The sequence below is a fragment of the Pelodiscus sinensis genome, chromosome 1 (genome assembly GCF_049634645.1).
Source record: "Pelodiscus sinensis isolate JC-2024 chromosome 1, ASM4963464v1, whole genome shotgun sequence".
Taxonomy (NCBI): domain Eukaryota; kingdom Metazoa; phylum Chordata; order Testudines; family Trionychidae; genus Pelodiscus; species Pelodiscus sinensis.
In genome coordinates, this window is record NC_134711.1 from 85,126,009 (window position 1) to 85,149,569 (window position 23,561).

Here is a 23,561-nt window from a genome sequence, read left to right on the forward strand (position 1 = left end):
CCAGCAGCACCCCAGCTGCTCTGCCCCAGGCATCCCCAAGTCAGCCGCTGCTGAAACTGACCAGCGGCTGACTACAGGAAGCCCGAGGCAGAGTTGCTCTGCCCCAGGCTTCCTGGAATTAGCCGCTGATCAGTTTCAGCAGCAGCTGACTTGGGGACGCCTGGGTTTCTTAAGTTGAATCTGTATGTAAGTCAGAACTGGCGTCCAGATTCAGCCACGGTTGAAACTGATCAGTTTCAGCAGCGGCTAACGCCAGTTCCGACTTACATACAGATTCAACTTAAGAACAAACCTACAGTCCCTATCTTGTACGTAACCCGGGGACTGCCTGTACTTGCTTTCCACAAGCTACTCTTAGTAAAACTTTGAGTGATGAATCCCAATATTTAGATACTCGAATTTAAACTATATTGTTAACCTTAATTTGACATACTACAGATTGTGTACTATATATGTCATGTGACTTTAACTAAATGTCATACTTTTAGATAATGTAAGCATTATGCCCAGATGCATAGAAACTCTTTAATCTATGTACTAGATAATTTAAATATTTACTGCATAGAAATCACTTAGATGCCATTTGCTTGTAATGTGTGTGTGAGAAGAGTCAACCTTGAGTTTTCATAAGAGGGCCAACCAGCTGCCACTCTCTGGTTACCCAGCGCTGAAGATAGCTGTACAAACAATAGGATACTGGCTCCAGAAATAATCCAGTAGCTCCCTCTAGAGGAATTTCAGCCATTGATTTTCTCTTGGAGATTTTTTTTTTTTTTTTTCAGAAGAATCATTTCATTTTGTGCATTAAAGGCTGTGAAACCATGAGGCTTCTGAGGTGATGTGGGAGGAGGGAGAAATCTAATCCTTTTGTGCTTGGAATTGGAGTTTCCTAATGTTAGCTCGCTGCACAAAAATGTATAATTGGGACTTGTAGTCAGCTTAGCATACTTCTTTTCCCTAAGGCTGCGTCTACATTGGCACGATCTTGTGCTAAAGCGGCCGCTTTTGTGCAAACACATGCTGCCTGTCTACACTGGCGGGGAGTTCTTGCGCAAGAACACTGACGTTCTAATGTGTGAAATCAGTGCTTCTTGCGCAAGAACTGTGATGCTCCCGCTCAGGAATAAGCCCTCTTGTGCAACTGTTCTTGCGCAAGAGGCCAGTGTAGACAGGCAACATGAATTTCTTGCGCAAGAAAGCCCGATGGCTAAAATGGCCATCGGAGCTTTCTTGCGCAAGACAGTGTCTACACTGGCATGGATGCTCTTGCGCAAAGGCACATGCAAGTGTAGACGCTCTCTTGTGCAAATACTTTAACACAAGAACTCTTACATTAAAGAGTATTTGCACAAGATCATGCCAATGTAGATGTAGCCTTCGATTGCTGTAAAGATTCCTTTTTTCTGATATGATCAGAAAAGTGCTGGTTTATACAGAGCAGTGGGACACCTGACCTTTTTGGGCAACAAAACAAACTTTCTAAGACTTAGATCTGTTCCCTATGTTGCCTCAATTTCAGTTTTTCACAGTCCAGTTTTCAGGGCAGACTGAGCAACCCTAAACCCCATGTTTGGCATACTGGTGCATTAAGCCAGTGTTTCTCAACCAGTGATACGAGTACCCTTAGGGGCACTTGAGAGCAGTCTGGGGGATACATCAACACAACTGAAATTGGGAGAAAACTGAATTTTTGTTTTAAATTTTACAGCGCTTTATTATTTTTGTACTTTTTACACACAAAAATTTCATCACCCGCTCAGCTACGAGTAAGTTGTTTAAACAAATGTGTTGCAATGGTAGAAAAAAAATTGTGTATCTGAAAACTGTAGGTACTGGGGGTACTTATAATTTTGGTTTTTTAAAGAGGGGTACTTTTTCATATACTTTTTCAGGTGTGTATATATATAGATATAGATAGATATATATAAAAGGTTGAGAAACACTGCGCCAAAAGAACATGGATTATCTCCCGACTGCTCAGTAGCAGCCACCACATAATAGAGGTGTTCTGTCACACTAATGTTGTGATCCTGCTGCAGGCAGGAATATAAGTGAGAGACAGTGACTTTGGCTGCCACTGCAAAGCACAAAGGCAGGGAAAATTGACTCCCAATTGGAGGACAAAAATTGTAGCTGGGATAATCTTGTTTTCAAGCTTTTAAGGTGGAGCAAAAGATGCTCCATTAGTAGCTATCGGCAGTATCGAAGGGATTGAAAAGCGAGCAATGATTTTTTAAAAAAAGTTTATTCATCATTCACAGATAAATGTTTTAAACTTGTTTATTAAATGTGATGCTTTAAATAGCTATACTTGGTCACGCTGTTTTGGTTTGTGATGGATCCTCTGTTTGTCCTCTAGATCAGCAGGCTTGCGTCTGAGAGCCAGTATTCTCCTACTGTGTTACTTAAACTCATTCATATCTGGAGCAAAAATCCCAGGTAAACTTTTACTTTGTGGAGGAGCAAGATAAATGCCTAGTGTCTGCTGTGAGTAAACACACACACAGAAAGAAAGATAGTCATGTCTCCTCGCAAGCTGATGGAAGTTATTGGTTATTGGGTAAAAAATGGCTGCCAAGAGTGTACTTTCATCAGTATCTACGCTTCATAGTTTCTAAGGCCAAAAAGGATCATTGTGATCATCTCTGCCTGCCTGCATAACTCAGGCCAGAGAACTGTCCCAAAATAGTCCCCAGAGCAGTGCTGTCCATCGTAGTTCAGAAAGCCATAACAAGAAAAGTGCCATTATCTCCTTGTAACAGATAGGGAAACATAGGCTGTGAGGGAGGAATTGATTTGCACAAGGCTTCACAATGCAACGAGAGCACCAGAACTAACATCCAAGTCTGCAGGCTCCCCAGTCTAGGTCTGTATTCACTGGACCTAGCAGCTGCACTTTTTTTTTTTTTAAATATGAAGAAAATCAGTGCTATGTTTTCAGAGGGGTAGTCATGTTAGTCTAGAACTTTAAAAACAACCCACAGTCCTGTGGCACCTTAGAGCAGCAGTTCCCAACCGTCAGTCTGCGAACCCCTGCCTGCCAGGCCACGGCACACTGCCAGGCCACGGCACACTGCCAGGCCATGCCCCAGCAGCTAATGAGCCCCACCTGCTGGGGTTCCCCACACAGCAGCAGGGTGAGTGGCCCTGCAGGCAACCAGTTGTGCTGTAGCTGGAGCCAAGGCTGCAGTGAGGCTGTTCCTCCTGGGGCATCCTCACTGTGTCCCTGGTTCCAGCTCCGGCCCTGCTGCTGGGGCTGCATGATGGGCAATTGCAGTGCTCAGCCAGGGACAAGCACCATGTTTTTTCTCCCAAGGAATAAACAAGGTATAAAATAACTATAGTTATGTTGTGTCAAGACCTCTCTGTCCCTAGACTATAACTCTAATGATCACTACTAACAATCCAAATGCAACTCCTGATCTTTCCAGTTTTTAGATTATTTTCCATAATATCAGGCCATTTTCTCCACACATGGACAGCCAAGCCGATTTGTAGCCAACATCTGGCTGAGGTTTTGAGGGGAGAGGGATGAGTTACTGGAAACCGATAGCTAATCCAGTTTTAAATAAAAATCTTATCTTTCCGCTTTGAACCATATTAGTTTGGAACCTTCTGTATTGTGTGCTGGATCCCTGTTTACTATTTATTTGCAGAAGAACGTGTGTGACTTGGACACAACTCAGTTATATAATTTTAAAAAAATCAGAAAGAGTTGGCCTGTAGACATCAGGGGTGAAATCCTGGCTCTGCTGAAGTCAGTGGGACCTGGATTTTACCCCTGATTTTTAACTCCTCTGCATACTCTCATTTGGTCCTATCACCGTACTACTTCAGTGCTTACCTCAGGACTTACCATTGTCAGAAATGAAGAATGTGTTTTCAGCTTGTACAAAACTGGTCTTAGGTCATAAAAATATTTCCTTTTTAATGATATCTGCCCCTATATGTGGAAGAACATCTCCCTACCTCCAGTATTTTTGTATGTGACTTTATGGAGAAAATGCTTGTAAACGTGGGTTTTTTTTGTTTTTGTTTTTTTTTAAGTGAACTGTGAATTTTTTTCTGTGCTTGTTACTCAGATATTTCCCTTTGCTGGCCAAGCAGCGACCAGAGCACCCAGAATATGATATGCTCTTGAATGTCTTTGCTCTGCTGTCTGCCAAGAGTCTTTGCGAGGCAACAGCTGGTGTTGTGATGGATGTGGCTGACAACCTCCTCAACAATCCAGATTTTGAACCCACAGACCTGGTTTCCAGCTTGACAGTGGCTGACTGTGTTTGTATAGAGTCAGCCACCGATGGAATGACAGAAGGTATGGGGTGAAGAGTAATCAGAATGACGAGGAACTCAGCTGTAAGGCTGGCTGGATGTTTTGGATCCTGATGGATTATTCTTTGCCTTTGGCAAGAATGTTTTTTTGGGAGGAGAATTCTCTGCTAAGTCTTTTCTTCCCTTTGCATGTTCATTCATCCCTGTGCAGACAAGTTCCAGATTTGTGTGCTAGTCACCATACCCAGAAAGGTTTATTCTCTATTAAAGAGAAGGAGTGGAATGTTCATAGTAATGGGTGTTTGTATTGTCTGCACACTTGCCTGGTTTAAGTTCTAACCCTGAAGACAGCTTGGGCAGCAATTAGGACCAGTCCATGGTTTTCTTGAGAAATAAGTTCACCCAGACATACATTAATCAACATTCATTTTAATTTGAGCTCCCTTCAGTAAAGACCTGCAGTTCATCACCTTTACCTTAGCCTGCAGGAAAAGGCAGAAGGAGACTGCACTTCCTTTAACATTAGCTCCTTTTCAGCTGTTGCTGTCAAAGTCATGACAAAAAGGCAGGTGTTGTTCTCTCCTTGATACGGAGAAGGAAATGGAGGCACAGAGAGGGGAGCTGATTTGCACAAGGTCACACAACAGGTCAGTGACAGAACCAGGACTAGAAACCCAGTCTCTAGACTCCCCAATCTAGGCTGTCCACTGGGCCACACTGCAAAAGACTGTGTGGCTAAGCCCTCATGCCACAGATTTATCAGTGAACTCTGAGGAGAACCCTTAAGGGTTGTTGGGGTTTTTTAGTTTTGGTTGTTTGGTTTTTTTATTACAGCCTCAGTCATGTAGAATAGGGCCAGTTTTCAGAGGTACTGAGCACTTGCAGCTTCTTTTGAAGTAGAAGGTGTTCAGCACTTCTGAACATCCAGCCTCCTGGTTCACTGTTGTCTCCCTGTACGAGTGTAGGATCGAATCGCTCCTTTTTGCTATAACACACACTGGTAACTACCTTGTGCCTGTTACAGAGTCCCCCAGTTTGGGTGCACGCTTAATTCTGCCTCACGTGCCTGCAATACTTCAGTATCTCAGCAAAACCATGTTAAATGTGGAAAAGGTGAAAAAGAAAAAGTTTAGAGCGCAAGTCAGCAAAGAGCTCAACATTCTTTCCAAGTAAGTGATTCCTCATGGTTCAAAAGAGATAAGCTTTGAAACCATGATCCCTCAGAATGGATTGCAAATACAGAATCAGTTACTTGGTCACAGCTTATTGACATTCAAAGCCATTTATTATGTATCACTTGATTTCCAGGTCACTGGTGGTCAGTTCTCATCAGTGCTGTCTGAATTGTAAAAGCCTCCGTAAATGAAACTGGCTCAGTGATGCAGTGTGAGTAGCTGAAGCTGTGTAAGCCCTGTAAGCTGTGCACTTATGTGACCGCCCAGGAGAGATTCAAATGCCATCCAGCTGATCAGCAGAGCGCCCACAGCTAGGTTTTGGTTCTACCTGTGGTACACACGCACATGCCTCAGTGCGCATAAATGTATTTCACACATGGATGGAAAAGATTAGATTGAACACTGGTCATCACTCTGCATTGGCGGGTGTCCCCATGTGGGCCAAGCTGAGGAGATAGTGGGTTAACCAATTAAAGCGAATCTGCCCCTCCACTGAGGAGAGCTAAAAGAGAGACAGAAAGAAGGAGGGAGAGGGGGGGTCAAGAAGGCAGGGTCAGTGAAGCCCTGGAGCTTGGTAACTGGTTTACACTGCAGTTTAAAAAAAAAAAACATGACTGGCCCACGTCAGCTATTCAGGCTTGTGGGGCTGTTTAATTGCTGTGTAGACATTCGGGCTTGGGCTGGAGCCTGTGAAATGGGAAGGTCACAGAACTGAGGCTGCAACCTGAGCCCAAACATCTACACAGAAATAGTCCATTAGCTTGAGCTCAGTACAGCTGGCATGGGCCTGGCATGGGCCAGCCATGGGTGTCTCACTGCAGTGTAGACATACCATGAGCAGTGAGATCTCTCCCTGCTCTTGCTGTGTGCCTTGGAAGAATGTAAAAACCTTATGTTCTGTGCAAGCAGGTACTTGTATTGCACCCTGTAATAAAGCAGTTGGCATTGAACTTACTGCTGTTTTGCGCAAGGGTTGTGTGCAGTGAGGATCCAAGGTGAGGGAACTCTGTCCTTGACAGGTACTAGATATTAATATGGTGAGCAATCTGAGACTGCTCCCCTTGGGGTTGTAAAAATACTGAAGTGGTCAAAAGTGGCTGCAGCAATGTGGCTTGCAGGGATACTGCAAATTGTACACCGTGTTCTTTGTAACCAAATTAGGAAACGAATCATAAATTCACAGAGTGAACAGTTATGCTGTGTTTCCAAAAAAGGAGAAATACAGATGTAACTAGCTACAAAGGTACAGAGTGGACCCAGTCGTTGGATTAAGACCTTTATTCCCAGACTTAGAAAATTCAAAACTATGCGGTGAGATTGCAGATATCAGCCTGGATTTTGTATTTCTTCAAAAACGATGAGGAATTCTGTGGCAACATCTGAGGAAGTGGTTTTTGCTGAGGAAAGCTTATGCCCCAATAAACCTGTCTTTAAGGTGCCACAGGACTCCTTAGTGTTTTAGCGGATGCAGACTAACATGGCTACTCCTCTGAGGTTTTAATTTCTTGCCTTTCACTAATTTGTATCTCAAAAACTTCAGGTTTAAATGTACTTAAAAATGACTAAGGCAAAGCCAGTGAGACTATAAAACAGACTTTAAATTTATCCAAGGCAATCTTGGACTTTTTAATTCAGGGAGATAACTTACCCTGCTGGATTGTCGCATAACTGCATGTTGAGGGTACTATTTAAATGTATTAAAATGGTCAGAAAAAAAATTATGGAAAATAATTTAACATATCTGCATTGTTTTAGTTTTTTATTCTTTTTAGAATTCAGAATACTAAAAACTATTTAATGGGAGATGCATTCTATCCTCTTATTCTCACTGGTGGCAACTCTCACGTGACTGAAGGCAGAATTTGGTCCTCGGTCACGTGCTAGGCATTAGTTTTGAAACTGACCCTTGTGCAATTTAAAATGGCCTGATTTGATTGTATATGAAAATTTTCTTTAAAACAATCTTCTCTTCAGATGATTCCATACATGTTACATTGCATCCTAGTGTTAATGTGAATGTTCGAGGCCTTGATCCGGCCTTTGAGTGTGTGGTCCTTATGCACACAGGCTATGTCTAGACTATGCTGAAGTTTTGAAAGAGGACATGCATATCTTCTTCCGATCTTCAACCGTCGGGATGCGGTTTTTTGGCAAACCCCCCTTTTTCGAAAAGCCGCTCTTCCTCAAAAAATGACGTTTACGCAGCTTTTTGAAAAAGAGGGGTTTGCCGAAAAAAACCGTGTCCTGACTACTTTCACTTTCAACATCTCCACTTTCGAAAGTGAGATCAGAAGAAGATATGCAAATTCCCATAGAATTTGCATATACTGTTTTGAAACTTCAGTGTAGTCTAGACGAGTCCACAGAGTCCTTTTGAAGCCATTAGCTCTATGTGAGTTCAGGGGTCCATTCACATGGATCCAACAGCAGCATCAGGGTCTGAGCTTGTAACCCCTATAATACTGGTTCAGAATTGATGTGCAGACACATTTTTGTGTTCCAGCACCAAAGTTTCACAGCTTTTATTGCAGTCCCTGTTCTGTTTGTATCCATAAACTCACCAAATACAAGATTAACAAATTAACCTCATTTTTAAATAATGTAGGATCAGCAAGTTTATACAGGACAAAGGTCAGAGTTCTGTACTTATCAGCCTCCTCCTGCCTTTCCTTCACCAGAACAGCATTATGCAGGTAGGTATTATTTTTTTCTATTAAACACATTTGTTTTCTTTTGAAAGGGGGATTATTTTTATGATACAGTTAAGAATCTTGTAGTTACTTGTGAGTTATTGCAGTCATTTTTAACCGTTTGTAATGATAAAATCTATAGGGAATTTCTAGAATGCAACTCTTTGTGCCATGTTCAAGACTACAGGAACACCATTTTTGTCCAGGAAAGGTCTTCTGTTTAATCCTCCCTTCTATTCTCCAAACATGATCTTGTGTCACATTAAGCTGCCGTCACCAATAGAATCAGTCTTGGTAATTGTCTTGCAAGAGGAAACATAGCTGGGGTTTGCAGAAGTGCATATGTGACTTCTCATAGTTTGACCATTCTCACCACGGAGATATAGCTTATTCCCCAAGTCCCAGGAGCCTATGGAACATTCACACTTCTTATTGTGACAGTATTAGAGCTTCTGAGATGATCATTTGCAGCCACTGAAGGGCAATGAAAGCGTACACTTGGGTCGGTCTGACATTCCATAGTGCATAAGAATGTTGTGAGAGGAGAAAGAAAGGAACCGTGGGCATCCGGTGGGGGAAGGCTCTGTCTTCCCAAACTGCCAGCCTGGCCCCGTCCACACTCCACCCCCCCGAATGCCTGTACTCTAGTTAAGACATAATTCTCTTTGGGTCGTTGGCATCACCAATTTTCTTCAACTTGGTCATGAGAAAAAAAAAATTGAAACCCACGGCTATATAGGAGGTCAGACTAGATTTTTATAATAGTCCTTCTGGCCTGAAAATCCACATATCTATAAGGAAAATGTGTACAGTTTCGTTAAGAAGATTGTACAACTCCATGCTGCTGTTTGATGAGCAGATTAACAAAGAAATTATTACTCAGCTCTGTTAGTCCTACTTACCTTTCACTCCTTCGAGAAAGTATCCACAAGAAATCACTCTGACATGATTAGTTTTACTTCGTCACACAGTGTAATTAATAGCAAATTAAAGCATAGTTATTTCTCTGGTGCTTACTGGAAATCTATGATGAGAGAATTGTTTTTATGCTTCCAGTCACTGTCAATGAATATCTGTAATGTGCATAAATCAAATACAAAATTTCATATCACACTGTGGCACAAGATGCTTCTCTAGGAAACTAAATGACCTTCCAATACTCTTATGATTCATGGGCAACTATCTGTGTTTCTTTCAGGATACAGAGTTGGACATTCTGGTGACGGTGCAGAACTTGCTGAGGCATTGCTTAAATCCCTCAAGCTTCCTTAAGCCTCTGGCAAAACTGTTTTCGGTTATTCAGAACAAATTGTCTCGACAGACACTCTGTGTGGTTTTTCAGGTATTACATTTTTTAAGTGCTTTTTAGTGATTATCTTATCCTTCTAATTCTGACAGATATGGAACAATAATAAGCAAATTCATCTGCAGTTGTTTCACTTATAGATGTTTAAATCTACCTCAGGTTATTTAGTATACTAAAAATAATTGTGCCTGACAGCTGTTAGTGAAGTAGAAAGACAGTTGTCAACTTATTGTTTTGGCCTGCTGCTACATTCTGAGTGATGTGTAAAGCTATTCAGATCTATTGTGTTTTAAACCAAAGAACTCCTTATCCATAACAAATACTCAACATGTATGAGTAAAGCTGGATTTGAACTGCCTGACATTTATTTTTTACTCCCTCTTCACAGTGTGATAGGAATCAGCCAAGTTTGAATGGCACACCTTATATTTGTTTTCATCAGGAAATCTATGAAAGATACAGCAAGATCCAGAAATTAAAAACATGCAGTTTTGACATCTGAGGAGGAGAGAGGCATTGGTGTTAAAATGACAACATGTCAATTACTCTCCTTCATGCTCCCCTCATGTCATTTTTTTAACCTGTTCTCTCAAGAGATCAAAATTTAAGAGCCTGATTCTGCTCCAAATTGTAGCAGGAAGATGCTCTAAGGACCATGTAATTTGTTTGTGGCATGTAACTTAACTTGTTTTGGTTTTGATTTTTCTTTCTTCGTTATTTTTATTTAGACTTTATCTGATATGGAAAGTGAATTGAAATACATTACTGAGGTAGTTAAGGTAGGTACTTTATCTACTTTTTTTAATTCAACATTTTGTTGAATCATTTTTAAACCTCCTTTTTAATGAATGATTTGTTGTTTGTCTCTGTTAGTTGAATGCCTTTGACCAACGGCATCTTGATGATATAAATTTTGATGTTCGCCTCTCAGCTTTCCAAGCAATCACTTCTCAGATCAAAGAAATGCAAACAGTAGATGTCAACTTTCTTATTCCAGTTATGTACAACTGTTTCTACACCATCCAGGTGAGTGCAAAGTTTCTCCTCTGGTGTTTTGCGTGAGTTTGTGTAATTAATGTTACATTCCAGTCCTGTTGGCTGCTTTTGGTGCCAAGAAATAGTGCCTGCAAAATTGTTTCCTTTTCACAAAAGCCAAGATTTGACTTTTTGTAGCAATGTCCACACCACATTTTCTATAAACGTTCTGACATGCAAGCACGGTGCAGCACAAAGAATGCAGAGTACCTCTGTGAAGCATCTGGGCTGCACAGCTGAAGAGGCAGCATACTGGGAATCTTGAAGAGCCCTCAGAGGGCCCCACTCCAACACCCCATGAAGTCCAGTGATAGTCTTTCTATTGTGTTCAACGGGCCAGTGGATCTGGCCCATAGGTCCTCCTGGGAAGGGGATACAAAGTTTTGTGTAACTGCTGGGTCCTTGTTGGGCTTTGTTATAATACTTCAAATGGTACTGCCCAGTCTAGACTTATGGAGAGTAGCTCTTCTCTCTGTTACAGCTCTCTGAAACAGGTGTGGGTGGGGAGTGGTAATTAGTTCTGAAGTTTCTCATGGTGAAATATTGTGATGATGTTTGTAGACTTGTGATATGATCTTTTAATCATCTCAGTTAGGGGAGATGTCTTTAAGTGACAATGCCAGCCTGTGTTTGATCAGTATTATCCACCGGCTAGCAGAAATCAACCACACAGAAGATGAATACAAAGAAATAATCCAACACACTCTCCTGGTTTCTTTGAGAAAAGGGCTGAAAAGCAAGACTGAGGTAAGCACTTGAAAGCTTACTAATTATCCCCTGGTTATCCTGATGGTTAGAACTTTGCCAAATTCATGGTCCATTTTGATCAATTTCAGAATAGAATTGGAAAGTTTCATGTTTTCAGCTGTTTACATTTAAAATTTTTGTTGTATCCATGACAGCAGGGAGAGATTAGCCTCGCCTCTCCAGCTCCAGGAACCTCCTGGGCTGCTGTCCAGCCCAGAACTTTCAGCGGTAGAGTGTGGCACTCCAAAGTGGATCTGATCTCCCATCCAAAATAATTTCATTTTCCACATAAAATTCCAAAAGATATTGAAATGACACAAAATTTCCAGATAAAGCATTATTTTTCCAGAATACTAATTTTTTCTTGAATGTTTGTACTTTATCATACAAGATTAAGATATTTGTATTAAAACCTTGTAACTGTAGGTTCAACTTATTGATTTTTATCAAATATGTGATAAAGATCGGCTAATTTGCAAATCCATAATTTGTCTTGAAAATATTGTACTAACTCAGATTTGATTTCTGGGAGAAAAACTGCAACTTCAACCTTGAGTTCAAATAGATGGTAGAACAATCTTCCATGTGACAACCATCAAATATTGGAATGAAGTAATATGTTTGGATTCCATATCACAGCATAGCGATAGGAAAAAACCATGAATTTAGAGCCCGCGACTTTGGAGTTAACTGTCTTCCCTGCAATCTCTAGCACAGAGTTTAAATCCTCATTCAGCTGTTTTGAAGCCAATGCTTTTCTGCGAATGATACAATGAGTTCACTTTATTGAAGAGTTTATAGTTTTTAATTGAGCAATAAGACCATTTTGTTGACCTACCATTGCTGCTGTGGTACACACAGATATGCACCACTCCCATGATAATCCAAAATCTGTTCATTTAACGAGTTTAAAATTTCTTCCCCCATTGTTTGTGTCGAATTCTTTACAGCAATATATTTGCTCACTTATTCCTTTTTCATCTTCATCGTCAATGTATTTGACAAACACCATTACTTGTGCGCAATTGGAATTATCTGTTGATTTGTCAAGTTGCAAAGCAAATTGTTTCTTCTGAATAATTTTTTCAGTAATTTGTATTATTATGTCTTCTGCCATCTCATCAATTCTTCTTATTGTATTATTCGAATGTGGGATATTTTTAATTTTGACAACTTCTATTTCACTAACCGTAATTTTTTCATAGCAGCACTAGATATATTGATACCTTCACATTTTCTTGTAAAATACTCAACTGATTTATCTTTTAATGTAGTATGCTTTGTATTAAGGTGTCATTTCAACAGAGATGTTAAGATAAAGTCTCACAGCAAATCACACAAAGTGGCAAAGGGGGTACACTTCCATTTGTAGCAAGCCCGAACTTAAGATATTCGGAATTGTAACTGTGTGTTTTCTTATCTCAGAAGAATTTCCACTTCCACCACTGGTGCATGGTTTTTTCACTACAGGTTTTCCCACCTCAGATGTTTCTGAATTGGTTGCCTGTGTACTATCTTCTTCCAAATCTACAGTTTTATTCTTTGTTTTCACAAGAAATTGGTCCTTTTTAAACCCTTCAGTTGTAATTATAAAAAACTAAACTAAAATTGTACTAATAGCAATTTTATCACTTACTTCAGATAGCAACAAGCTAATATTCGACTGTTTACGTCCATCCTCTATGAATGCTAGCAGTTACTGACACTACCGAGTAGCGAGGCATACCAAAGATGAACAAAATTTGCTGATAACATACCACTCGTCACCTCTCAGCCGATTCCGTACCTCCATCTAACCTCGTCTGTATTACATACAAATCCATTACCGGAACTACTTGACCTACTTGAAACCTGTGTTTATTAGAAGCAAAATGGCTGTGCCTATGTACATTTTGTGTAACACGTAACATCTCAACATTATCCAAGGCGATGAAAGTGTAGGGAGCCACTGTTAAACATCGCAAAATTCAAATACTCATCAAACATCACCATATAGTAAACAAACAGACTTGGTTGTGTTGCCCTAAACACAATGGTAAAATGGTCTTCTGGCAAAGAATTGTAAGGTGGATGCGCATATCACTCTATGTAATACAGCTGAGGGATTGAAGGAGTTCACGGATTCAACTGAGGTTTGTTGATTGATAACTTGCAAGTAGCTGGGCGGGCGATGAAATTTTGGGTGTAAAAAGTACAAAAATAATAAAGCGCTGTAAAACTTAAAACACAAATTCAGCTTTCTCCAAATTTCAGTTGTGTTGACGTACCCCATGGACTTCTTTTGAGTACCCCTGAGGGTACTAGTACCACTGGTTGAGAAACATTGGTTTAATGCATAGAAAAATTATTTTGGACTTGAAATCTTTAAAAAATAAAATCAAATCCTCCCTTTTGTATTTCCCTACATAACTCAGCTTTCCCTAGTGTAGAAAATCACTTTGGGGCAGGGATTTTCTTCATTTTTGTGTACAGGAAACCCTCACCATTTATGGTGGATGTGTTCCTGGCACCATCACGAATAGCAAAATTTGCGACTATTGGAAGCTGTGGCTCCCAGTCCTTGCTGTGAGTTTCCTGCGGCTCCCAAACTCACTATAGGAGCTGGGAGCCATGGGGAACTCACTGCGGGGGCCAGGAGCCGTGGCCCTTCCTCCCCCCAGCTGGGACAGAAGAACTCTACAAATATGCGGAACCACAAATAGCAATTTTGTGAATTTTGAGGGTCTCCTGTACATTGCAAAAAGTGAACAATCTAAACCAAAACTATCTGCACTAAACAAATAAAAGGCATAAATGTGTCTTAACATGTTTATTTCGTGTCAGCACTAACCTGGGGTCACTTGCTGTTTGTAGAGCATTCAACAAGACTATACTTCATTACTTTCCTGCTTGATTCGAACATTTCCAAAGCACCCCGAGTTCCAAGACTTGGTCCAACTAACTGACTGGCATGACCCTGAGATGGATTTCTTTGAGAACATGAAACATATCCAGGTAAAAAACAGTGTGCTCCTTTTCCATTGTAAAACATTAGTATTCGGACACGAGTAAAATTGGGCTCGTAAGACTCTTTGAACTAAATGGGATTTAGGTTCACAACTTCTTCCTAAAATGGGACTGAGGTGGCTTAGCTACTTAGGTAATTGACTTTTATCTCAGCGCTCTCTTTAAAATCTAAGTAAAGTTTGTATTTACAGATAATTGTTCATACTTTAGTGTGTGTGTGTGTGTGTGTGTTCATTCCCCATCATTTGCCTTAAAGGACTGATCACTTCAGTAGTAATTAGTAAAATGTCCTAGATTATTATCTATTCAAGTCTAATGTTCTTATTTCTTGGCAGTCCAGACTCCTGTCTGTAGCTTGCTTTAATTCTTAGCAGTATGATTGAAAATAGATAAGGTTTGTTGTAGAAACACTATTCACGAATATTTGCATTGAATACACCGCTCCATGGCTGCTGCAGTGGGCATAGTTGGTGGAGGGGTATATGTCTCCCAGCTAGGGAATAGACAGACACACAAACAGACAAACTCTGTGAAGTATATAGTAGATAGCTGTCCCTTTCTTCACTCCTGCCTGCCCAATGGGGTTATAGCTGTCCCGGTCCCCATCTCTGGCCCCTTGCTGCCCCCCTGTGGTCATTCTGCATAACTCCCTCCTGCCAGACCCTCCTTTTCTATTTTATGAGAAACAATTGAATTCCATGAACATCTCATTATCCTGGCACAACCAAACCCTTTGCCTTGCTTTAAGTATGGTAAGAGGAAGTTGCATGCCAGATTTGGTGATCCTAACTCTTACGTGTAGTAGGAGTTCTTAAACGGATTCATGGATGGACAGACAGACAGACACGCACACATTTCTAAAATATATAATCAGAACACACATGAAATAGTGTTCCTTCAATTTTCAGAGAGGTACTCAAAGAGAGCATTTGTTACATCCCTAGCTACATGCTCTCTTTATTTTCTAAATTTCCTCTTACATAAGTTCTCATCCATTTTTTTTCCCCATCATAGTCAGTTACCTTCTTCTGGATATCATAATCCACTGTTTGTGATTCATTAGTGAATAAACACGCTGGACCATGACATTTATAAAGGAGCAAAGCTAGAAAAGTTTCAGAGGTGAATGGAGGAAAATGTTAGAAAAGCTTTGGGCACACTTACAATTGCTGTATCAACAATTATTAAACAGAAATGTTCTGTTGTTAAATGCACATTAATTTGCTTATCTTTTCCAGATCCACAGGAGAGCTCGAGCCCTAATGAAATTAGCTAAACAGCTGACTGAAGACAGAATCGTACTATCCTCCAAATCTCTACAGAACTACATCATGCCTTATGCAACTACTACTATTTTTGATGAGAAAATGCTTAAGGTGGGTTTTAAACATAAAGCTAATTTAATACTAACGTGTCCATCTTTGTCATATTGTTCTACCTACAATGTTTGTCACCTTAAAAGTGTGGCAGATGTGGAGTATTTTGGCTTGAAGGGGGATTAAGAAGGTATAGATGCATCTTGGATCCAGTCCTGTAAGATGCTAAGCACTTCCTGTGTCTTACAGAATTTGGTCCCTTTACAGTCAGTCCCTGACTTACAAACGAGTTACATACAAAACACTTGGTCATAACTCGATTTGTTCGTAAGTCAGACCCCATTTATTTAAATGCCGATGCGCTGTTCGTAAGCGCGGATTGTGTTCGTAACTCGGGGACCGGCTTGTAATGTGCTTAATGGGAGTGGGTCATAACTATGAACGGTCGTAAATCAATGCGTTTGTAACTCGGGGACCGGCTGCATTGATTTCTGTGCAGCTAATTTCTTGTCATATGGATGGTTCATTTACAAAGTGGCTTGGATGGAAATTTTTCCCTTTGTCTCCAAAATTCACAGAAGCTCTGTTGCAGAGAGCCTGTTAGATTAGTTTCTCAAGGAGACAATATGCACTGGGTGTGGAGTGTGTAGAGAAAGCTGGGAGCGATAATAACAAACAACTCAAATTCTCCAAAGTCAGTCAGTGATTTTGTAGTTGAAATAGATGACCTTTGAAGTATGACAATACCTAGTCTGTCATTCTGTTTTAAAAGATTATTTCTTATACAAAATAAATTAAACAAAGTCTTTTAGGGGCAGGGTTACATAGTCACGACAATATGTCTGGTTGGTATTTAGAAAGCTGTTTGGTATTTGTTGTTTTTAGTAGCTGTTCAGTATTTCCTGAGCAATTTCAGTGTTCTAAAGATAAGCAGCAAATGATCCAACAAGGAATCATTTTTGTAGTGTGAGAAATTCTCTTAGGCCTTGATGCTGAAAATGCTTACTCGTGTTTTTATCTTTTCACAAGTGGTTCCATTGACTTTGATGGGATTACTCGTGTGGGCGGAATTAAGCACATGGATACGTATTTGCAGGATTGGCACCTTAGAAATCAGTTTCTTAGTCCATTCTGTGATTCTCTGATTCATTTTCAGGGACCTGGGAAAATCTGAAAGAGTTAAAAAGAAATCCCCAGTATACAGACATATGTGAATAATGTGTTTTTTGTTTTTTAATTTGTGTTTTGGCAGCGTGAAAATATGATAACTGCTTCAGTTGAAGTTGTAGGCGCTGTCTGCAGGCATCTCTCTTGGTCAGCATATATGTACCATTTAAAACATTTCATACATGTTCTTCAAACTGGACAGATCAATCAAAAACTGGCTGTCAGGTACAGTAATGCTTGTTTTCAATGCTCACTGTCATTTTAATATTAACGCTTTAAATAAAAGATGTAGTCTGTATCTGCAAAAACAACAAGGAGTCTTGTGGCACCTTGGAGACTAACAGATTTATATTAGGGCATAAGCCTTTGTGTGAAAACCCACTTCATCAGATGAATTGGAGTGAAAGTTATAGAAGCAGGAGTATATACAAGGAAGAAGTTGCTTGTGTTAATGAAGCTTATCAAGTCAGGGTGGAAGTGGGTCACTGCTAGTCTCCAAGGTGCCACAAGACTCCTAGTTTTTACTGAAGTAACCAGTTGAAGCTGTATGATTTTAGGATTTTAGTATTGTCACTGTTTTGGGGGTAGCTATTCTTTGAATTGAAGGAAAAAGATAAATCCCCAAAACCACAACTTCAAGTTTTTCTAGCCCATAATCAGTCCATGCAAATTTTTTCTGTATATGAAAAGAACTGACCTTTTATTCACTCTGTTGTTTGACAGCTTGTTAGTGACTGTGCTAGAAGCTTTTCATTTTGACTATGAAACCCTTGAAAAACAACTTGAGAGAGTTCAGAATGAAGGTGAGTTTTCAGATTACTAATGATGGAACCTCATATGCAAGTTGCTCATCGTCTAGATACTTTAAGTTTCCTCTCACTTGATACCTCAAGTTACCTGTTTCTGGTTTTTAAGATGTACTAACTGGAAGGCCTATTTTGACTAAACTGCTCTCTTCTTCTTCGTAATTAGCACTGATTTTTGCTGCTTCCATGGGCCAAAATAGCCCTGGCATAACTAAGATTGGGCTAAGAGATGCTCTAAGTTCCATGGACTGGAACAGCTGTTTTGCGGGGGCTGCTTTGCTGGCCAGAGATTGGACAGAGAACTGTGTGCTCCACGCTGCCCCTGCTGCTTGAAGAAGCTTGTATCTGTGGCATGTTCGCATTTGTTGTTATCTGTTTAGTGACTTTGGGCTCTTCTGGAACTTGTGTGGACATCGCACAGTGATGCCTTCATGTGGCTTGTGATTTGATTTTGCCTGACAGATACAGAGACCATGGATGTTGAGCAAGTAGCAGAGAACGAAGCCATGGAATTGGAGCAGAGTGAGGGGGAGGAGGAGGCCGAGAGGGAGATGAGCAAGAAACTGCCTGAGGACATTGAGAAGCAGAGGGATCCGGCCCTGACTCAGCTTGACCAGGCAGGCACCGGAGAATCTGAGGAGACCCAGAAAGCCACAAAATCAATTTCTTCCCTTCCCAGAAATAAGGAGGAGCTGGAGTGTCTGATTGAGCACATTCAAGAAACAGTAACTGGCAACATCTTGCCCAAATTACACAGGTGTCTTATTGCAAAGGTGTGTGTTTAGCATTGGAAAGATTGTTTGTAAATACGCATGGCTGAAAGTAACTCTTTTGCTGAGGCAGGCAGAAGGGTACTATCCAGAAACAGGTACAACGTGGGCAGGAGACTTGCAAATGCTTCCACTCATTACTTTACCCCTGTCCTGTAGAAAGACTGCCTCTAAGTGTAAGGGAGCTTGTTCTCCTTTGCATGTCACTGGGGTTCCTGACTAGCCCCTCCAGTTCACCTTGCTTGTGACCCATTCTCCTGCCTAATATGGATGGGTTTGGAACCACTTATTTCATACAGGACCCTGATGGTCCAGGGTTGATTATAAACACCCAGTTTAATTTGGGGATTGGAGATGTAGAAAAAAGGATGGACAGGTGCTTAGGGTGCTAGCCTGAATTCAGTTCCCTACTCTCCCAGACTTCTAGTGTGGCCTTGAGAAAATCACTTAGTTTCTCTGTGCCTCAATTCTAGAAAATGGGGGTTCCGTGCCTCATGGATGGGTTTGTACACCGTGAGGTGCTGGCAAAGAGGACCATGTAGGAACCTGAGAGAGATGGGTTTAGCTAAACACTGTTTTATTGAAAAAATGGTTGTGATGTTTAACACTGAAGTACAGAGTCTCAGAGGAGCAGCCGTGTGAGTCTGTATCTGCAAAAACAACAAGGAGTCTTGTGGCACCTTGGAGACGAACAAAGTTATATTAGGGCATAAGCCTTTGTGTGAAAACCCACTTCATCAGATGAATTGGAGAAGTTATAGAAGCAGGAGTATATACAAGGAAGAAGTTGCTTGTGTTAATGAAGCTTATCAAGTCAGGATGGAAGTGGGTCACTGCTAGTCTCCAAGGTGCCACAAGACTCCTAGTTTTTACTGAAGTAATCAGTTGAAGCTATCTAGTAGGAGCTTGTACTGCATTGGCTCTCCGTGTGTGTGTGTGTGTGTATTCTCCCTATTGGCCTTCTGTCCCACTCGGCTGCATGTGGTAACATGGGGAGCACAGTAAAAGGAGAACAAGTTTGTTCAAATGCACTGGATCAGTTTGCAAGGGAAACTCCACTTGAAGCAGCGTGTCACTGTAACAGATTCCCCCGATCAATAGCTTCCATAGGCCAGTGTATGAACACCTCCGAGGTCCTTCAGGATATGTAAGGTGTTAGGCACCTATACAGTTGTATTTGTTAAAGGTAGTTACTGAACTGTCCAGTTTACTTGCGTTAACATGCAGACAGCTGGCTTAGTACACCAGCCTGCTCCTCATGGGGCTAAGAACAAGGAATCTGAAGCAGTTGTTCATTCACGTCACCAGTGTGGTGTTCAAAAGGATTTGTCTGCTCTGTGTTCCAGGTGAAAAGGGACGAGGAACACAAGCTTGTGAAATCCAAGGTTGTGGAAGATGAAGAGGTGGTTCGGGTTCCATTAGCATTTGCCATGGTTAAGGTGATGCAGTGTCTCCCACAAGAGGTCATGGAAGCCAACCTGCCAAGGTAGGGGGGCAAAGTCACTCCTCAAGTGTCATTTATTGCACTAAAAGATTAAGGGGCAGATGTTTAAAACCCCAGTATTTTTGCATCTGGCTAATGCCAGACTAGAGGGAAAAGGCCCTTAAAACACCTTGTGGCTTTTTTTACAAATCAGTATTTTCACAGTGTGTTTGGATGTAATGTTGATGCCCTTTTGCCCTTCACTTTTTCCTTGTATAGGGCCTAGCTACAGGTGACAGGTGCTTGATAAATCTTTAGGTAGTAGTCAGAACTGTGGGGTGAAGCGCTGAGAGATTAAAAGATGACAGCAGGGGTTAGAATCCAGACTCTCTCGGTCCTATAGTTTAACCACCTTTCCTTTCTGTGAAACAACACCATTTGAGGATGATACCTTTGTGTTTGATATACACTGATCTTAAGGCAGGGGTGGGCAATAAAACAGTGACAGAGGTTAGCCCCTGGTGGGCCGCCACTGCTGCTATATTTACCTGCACCTCTGCAGGTATGGGCAGTCACAGTCCCCATTGGCTGGGAACAGTGATCCATGGCCAACAGGAGCTGGGATCCCCCCTGGAGGCACAGGTAAATACAGCGGTGTGGGGGCCCACCAGGGACTAACTGTGGCATCTGTCCTGCAGGCAGGTATTTGCTCACCTCTGTCTTAAGGCCATACATGAAAATGAGAGCTTCCCTGCCTGCTTTTGGGGATAGATGAAATGTACTCTGTGTAAAGCTTTCCAGGGTGCTGGTTTCTCTCCCAAATCAGGCTCGGAGAGACCTCGGGATTGTGCAACACCCGTGTCTGTGCTCATCTTAGATTGTCCCACCACCAGTGCTCGACTATATAGTCTTTACATGGTTTTCTCCTCTTACAGGAAGAGTCAGTCTACAGCTAGGAGCTCCCTCTCTCTCACTGCCTGCCCCCTTCTTTTGGCTCCTTCCCAGCTTTTATAGTCCGTGGTTTATCAGGCTGGCAGGTGTTGCCCATCCTCAGGCCAGCCTTAGGCCTTTTCCTTAGCCACAGTCTGTTCCCCTTGTTTGGTGCTGACAGGGCAGGGGTTAATTAGGTGCTCTTACATCAGCACCCTGCTACTTTGTCAGAGAAAGCTCATGAAATCACTCTGAAAACCAGTGGTAGCTGATTCTGTGCTGATTTCTTGCTGTGCTGAGCTGTCAATTTCTGGTTCCAGCATTCTCCTGAAAGTCTGCTCGCTTCTGCGGAACCGGGCACAGGAAATCCGGGACATCGCCCGGAACACCCTCACCAAAATAATGGAGGCTTTGGGAGCACGGTACCTGCAGTACATCTTACGAGAGATGCAGTCAACTCTTGTCCATGGCTACCAGGTAATCCCATGATTCTTTCTCTCTTCTTCTCTGTAGCCTTTTATAATTGTTGGGAGTAGACTGCAAAGGGGAATTAGAATCAGGATTTAGTTTTTTTTGTGCTGTGGAAAAATAACTTAATATTAATTTGTAGTACAATGGTGACAGCAGACCCCAAATGAGAATCAGTCTGCATTGTGCTAGACATACACTACACAGAGATAAAGGCAGTCCAGCCCTGGAAGAGTTTATCCTAATAGACAGGAAGTGGGATATTGTCCCCAATTTACAGAAGAGTTAAGAGTGAATCCAACTGAAGTTTTTCACTGACGACAGTAGGACAGGATTTTCACCCTCAGTGACTTGCCCAAGGTCACACAGTGAGTGTGGGACAGAGCTGGGACTAGAGACCCAATCTCCTGAATCCCAGGGCAAGAATTGTCTTAACTACAAGACAATCCTTGTCTTACCCATCCTTCCTTTCACTGTAACCTGCAATGAGAACGGCTTGTCAGATGAGCTATCCCAGTGGGGAGAGACTGGCTTTCTGCTACTGGAGTCTAGCAGATGAAAAGTGCTGGTTTAGCACTGCTTAGCTGTGGGAAGAGAGGAGTCACGAAGAGCTCTGTCTGAATCGCTGTCTGCCCAGAGCAGTGCTGGTCTGGCTTTGGAGGTGCTTGTGTACTATTCCAGTTGGCCAACCTGGCATGCCGGGAAATGCTGAGATGAGTAAAGGAAGTGACTCATTGCTTTAGAGCTGAGTTTTGGGTGATCAGGTGATCCTTTCCTGCCAGTGGGTTTGGGACTGTTCTTAGTAGTTTCCCAGTTGAGAGAATTGGGAGTGTACTGTTTAAGAAACAGGAGAGCTCTGCTGCTGAAGCCTGATCATTTCAAGAACAATCCTGCCATAAAAACTCACTGCCTGGGGATGGTAAATGGGACGCTGTGTTTTGTCTCTAGGTCCATGTGCTGACTTTCACTGTGCACCTGTTACTGAAAGGCCTTGCCAACAGGCTTAGCCCTGGTGATTTGGACACCTGCTTAGACATCATGATTGAGGTAGGATCCATTTGCAATGGAAATCAAGACACTTGTCAAAGGGAAGGTGCTTGAATACAAAGACGGGTTGCAAGAGACAACACTGGCAACACCAGCTTTCTGCGGGGGGGGGGTGTTTGATTTCAGTGTACGTTGATTGTGTACTGCAAAACCCTGTTCTTAGCACGAGTAACTGGCTGTGTGCGCAACGGGGGCGACAGGAGATTGTGTCTCTTACTGCAGCCTCATGGCTACCAGTGACGCTGTGACAGAAAACCTGGCCTGGCACCCAGGACAGAGCCACAGGTCCCTTCCACTTGGCACCACAAACTCTCCAGAGAGGTTGCAGAGAACACCCATGGAGCTGTGCTCCACAGGGAACTGGTGTACAGACTATCCACATGGGTTCCCAGTGCCCCCTCCCCCACCTTGCCTGATGTGTCTCTTGTGCCTGCAAAACAGGGGAGGGCAGGGCCTGCTTTGAGCGGGCAGAACGTTTTGTTTTAATTGTGGGTGCAAAGAAAATACTATTTTCTGCTGTTGCTGCCCGAGTCAAGTCTCTAGTGATTCTGCTGTTCTCATTCATTTCCCTCCACTGTATTTCGAAAGATTTTCAATCAGGAGCTCTTTGGGGATATCGCTGAGGAAAAGGAAGTTAAGGGAATAGTCTCCAAGGTCATGGAGGCTCGCAGAAGCAAGAGTTATGATTCGTATGAAATCCTTGCCAAGTACATAGGGAAGGACCAAGTGACGAAGCTCATTCTTCCATTGAAAGAGGTAAGCAATTCCAGTCAAAGCATTTGGTAGGAGCCCTGCCATTAACACTGAACCTGCTCAGATGGGCCGTTGTGAAAGAGGAATCTGAGTGCACCGAGGGGATAACATGGCATAATTGCACAGCTGGGATCTGGTGGTTCATTTTTCCCTGCTGGAAATCAGTGCTCTCATAGGTGATAAAATAGGGATTTGCTATTTATATCTCTTTTAAGGGGTGGCACTTATCTGTTCTTCTCCCCACTCTGTGTGAAGGAAGTATCCACTATGGATGTTTTCTGCTCCACCTCTCAGGTGTGATTTGCCTCTGATGATGTTATTTAGACCAGAGCTCGTAAAGACCCTGATCCTGCAAGCAGTTCTGCCTGGCTGGAAGCCTGTGTATGCCTGGAACCCTGCGAAGTTACAGGGGCTCCAGGCTTGGGGAAATAACCACCCATGCGGCACCCTGATGCCTTGAATGGGGTTCACATGCACTTATGGGCACTGGAGTCCCACTCTGCTTTTAAGTTTCTTGGGATTTGTTGATCACTGTGGGGGTAAAGGGACTTTTCTCTCCATGCGAGGAGGGTGAGCAGCAGGATACTGCTGGTGCTCGAGGCAATTTGGATTGGCCTTCCTTGTAACTTCCTGCTGCTGCTCACGGAGAA

General features: G+C 42.1%; 1 protein-coding gene across 1 annotated transcript in view; it reads left to right on the plus strand.

Annotated features, from left to right (window-relative positions):
- Positions 1-23,561, plus strand: part of UTP20 (UTP20 small subunit processome component) — an 84,129-nt gene that overhangs the window by 37,986 nt on the left and 22,582 nt on the right. Inside the window, exons 29-45 of the mRNA XM_075934286.1 lie at positions 2,360-2,439; positions 4,083-4,315; positions 5,297-5,441; positions 8,053-8,140; positions 9,336-9,479; positions 10,172-10,222; positions 10,317-10,469; positions 11,070-11,225; positions 14,079-14,219; positions 15,470-15,607; positions 16,800-16,939; positions 17,438-17,517; positions 17,983-18,293; positions 19,637-19,776; positions 20,964-21,120; positions 22,060-22,158; positions 22,747-22,914. Of these exons, the coding sequence (XP_075790401.1) occupies positions 2,360-2,439; positions 4,083-4,315; positions 5,297-5,441; positions 8,053-8,140; positions 9,336-9,479; positions 10,172-10,222; positions 10,317-10,469; positions 11,070-11,225; positions 14,079-14,219; positions 15,470-15,607; positions 16,800-16,939; positions 17,438-17,517; positions 17,983-18,293; positions 19,637-19,776; positions 20,964-21,120; positions 22,060-22,158; positions 22,747-22,914 (2,424 nt within the window). The remainder of the gene's footprint in view (positions 1-2,359; positions 2,440-4,082; positions 4,316-5,296; positions 5,442-8,052; positions 8,141-9,335; positions 9,480-10,171; positions 10,223-10,316; positions 10,470-11,069; positions 11,226-14,078; positions 14,220-15,469; positions 15,608-16,799; positions 16,940-17,437; positions 17,518-17,982; positions 18,294-19,636; positions 19,777-20,963; positions 21,121-22,059; positions 22,159-22,746; positions 22,915-23,561) is intronic.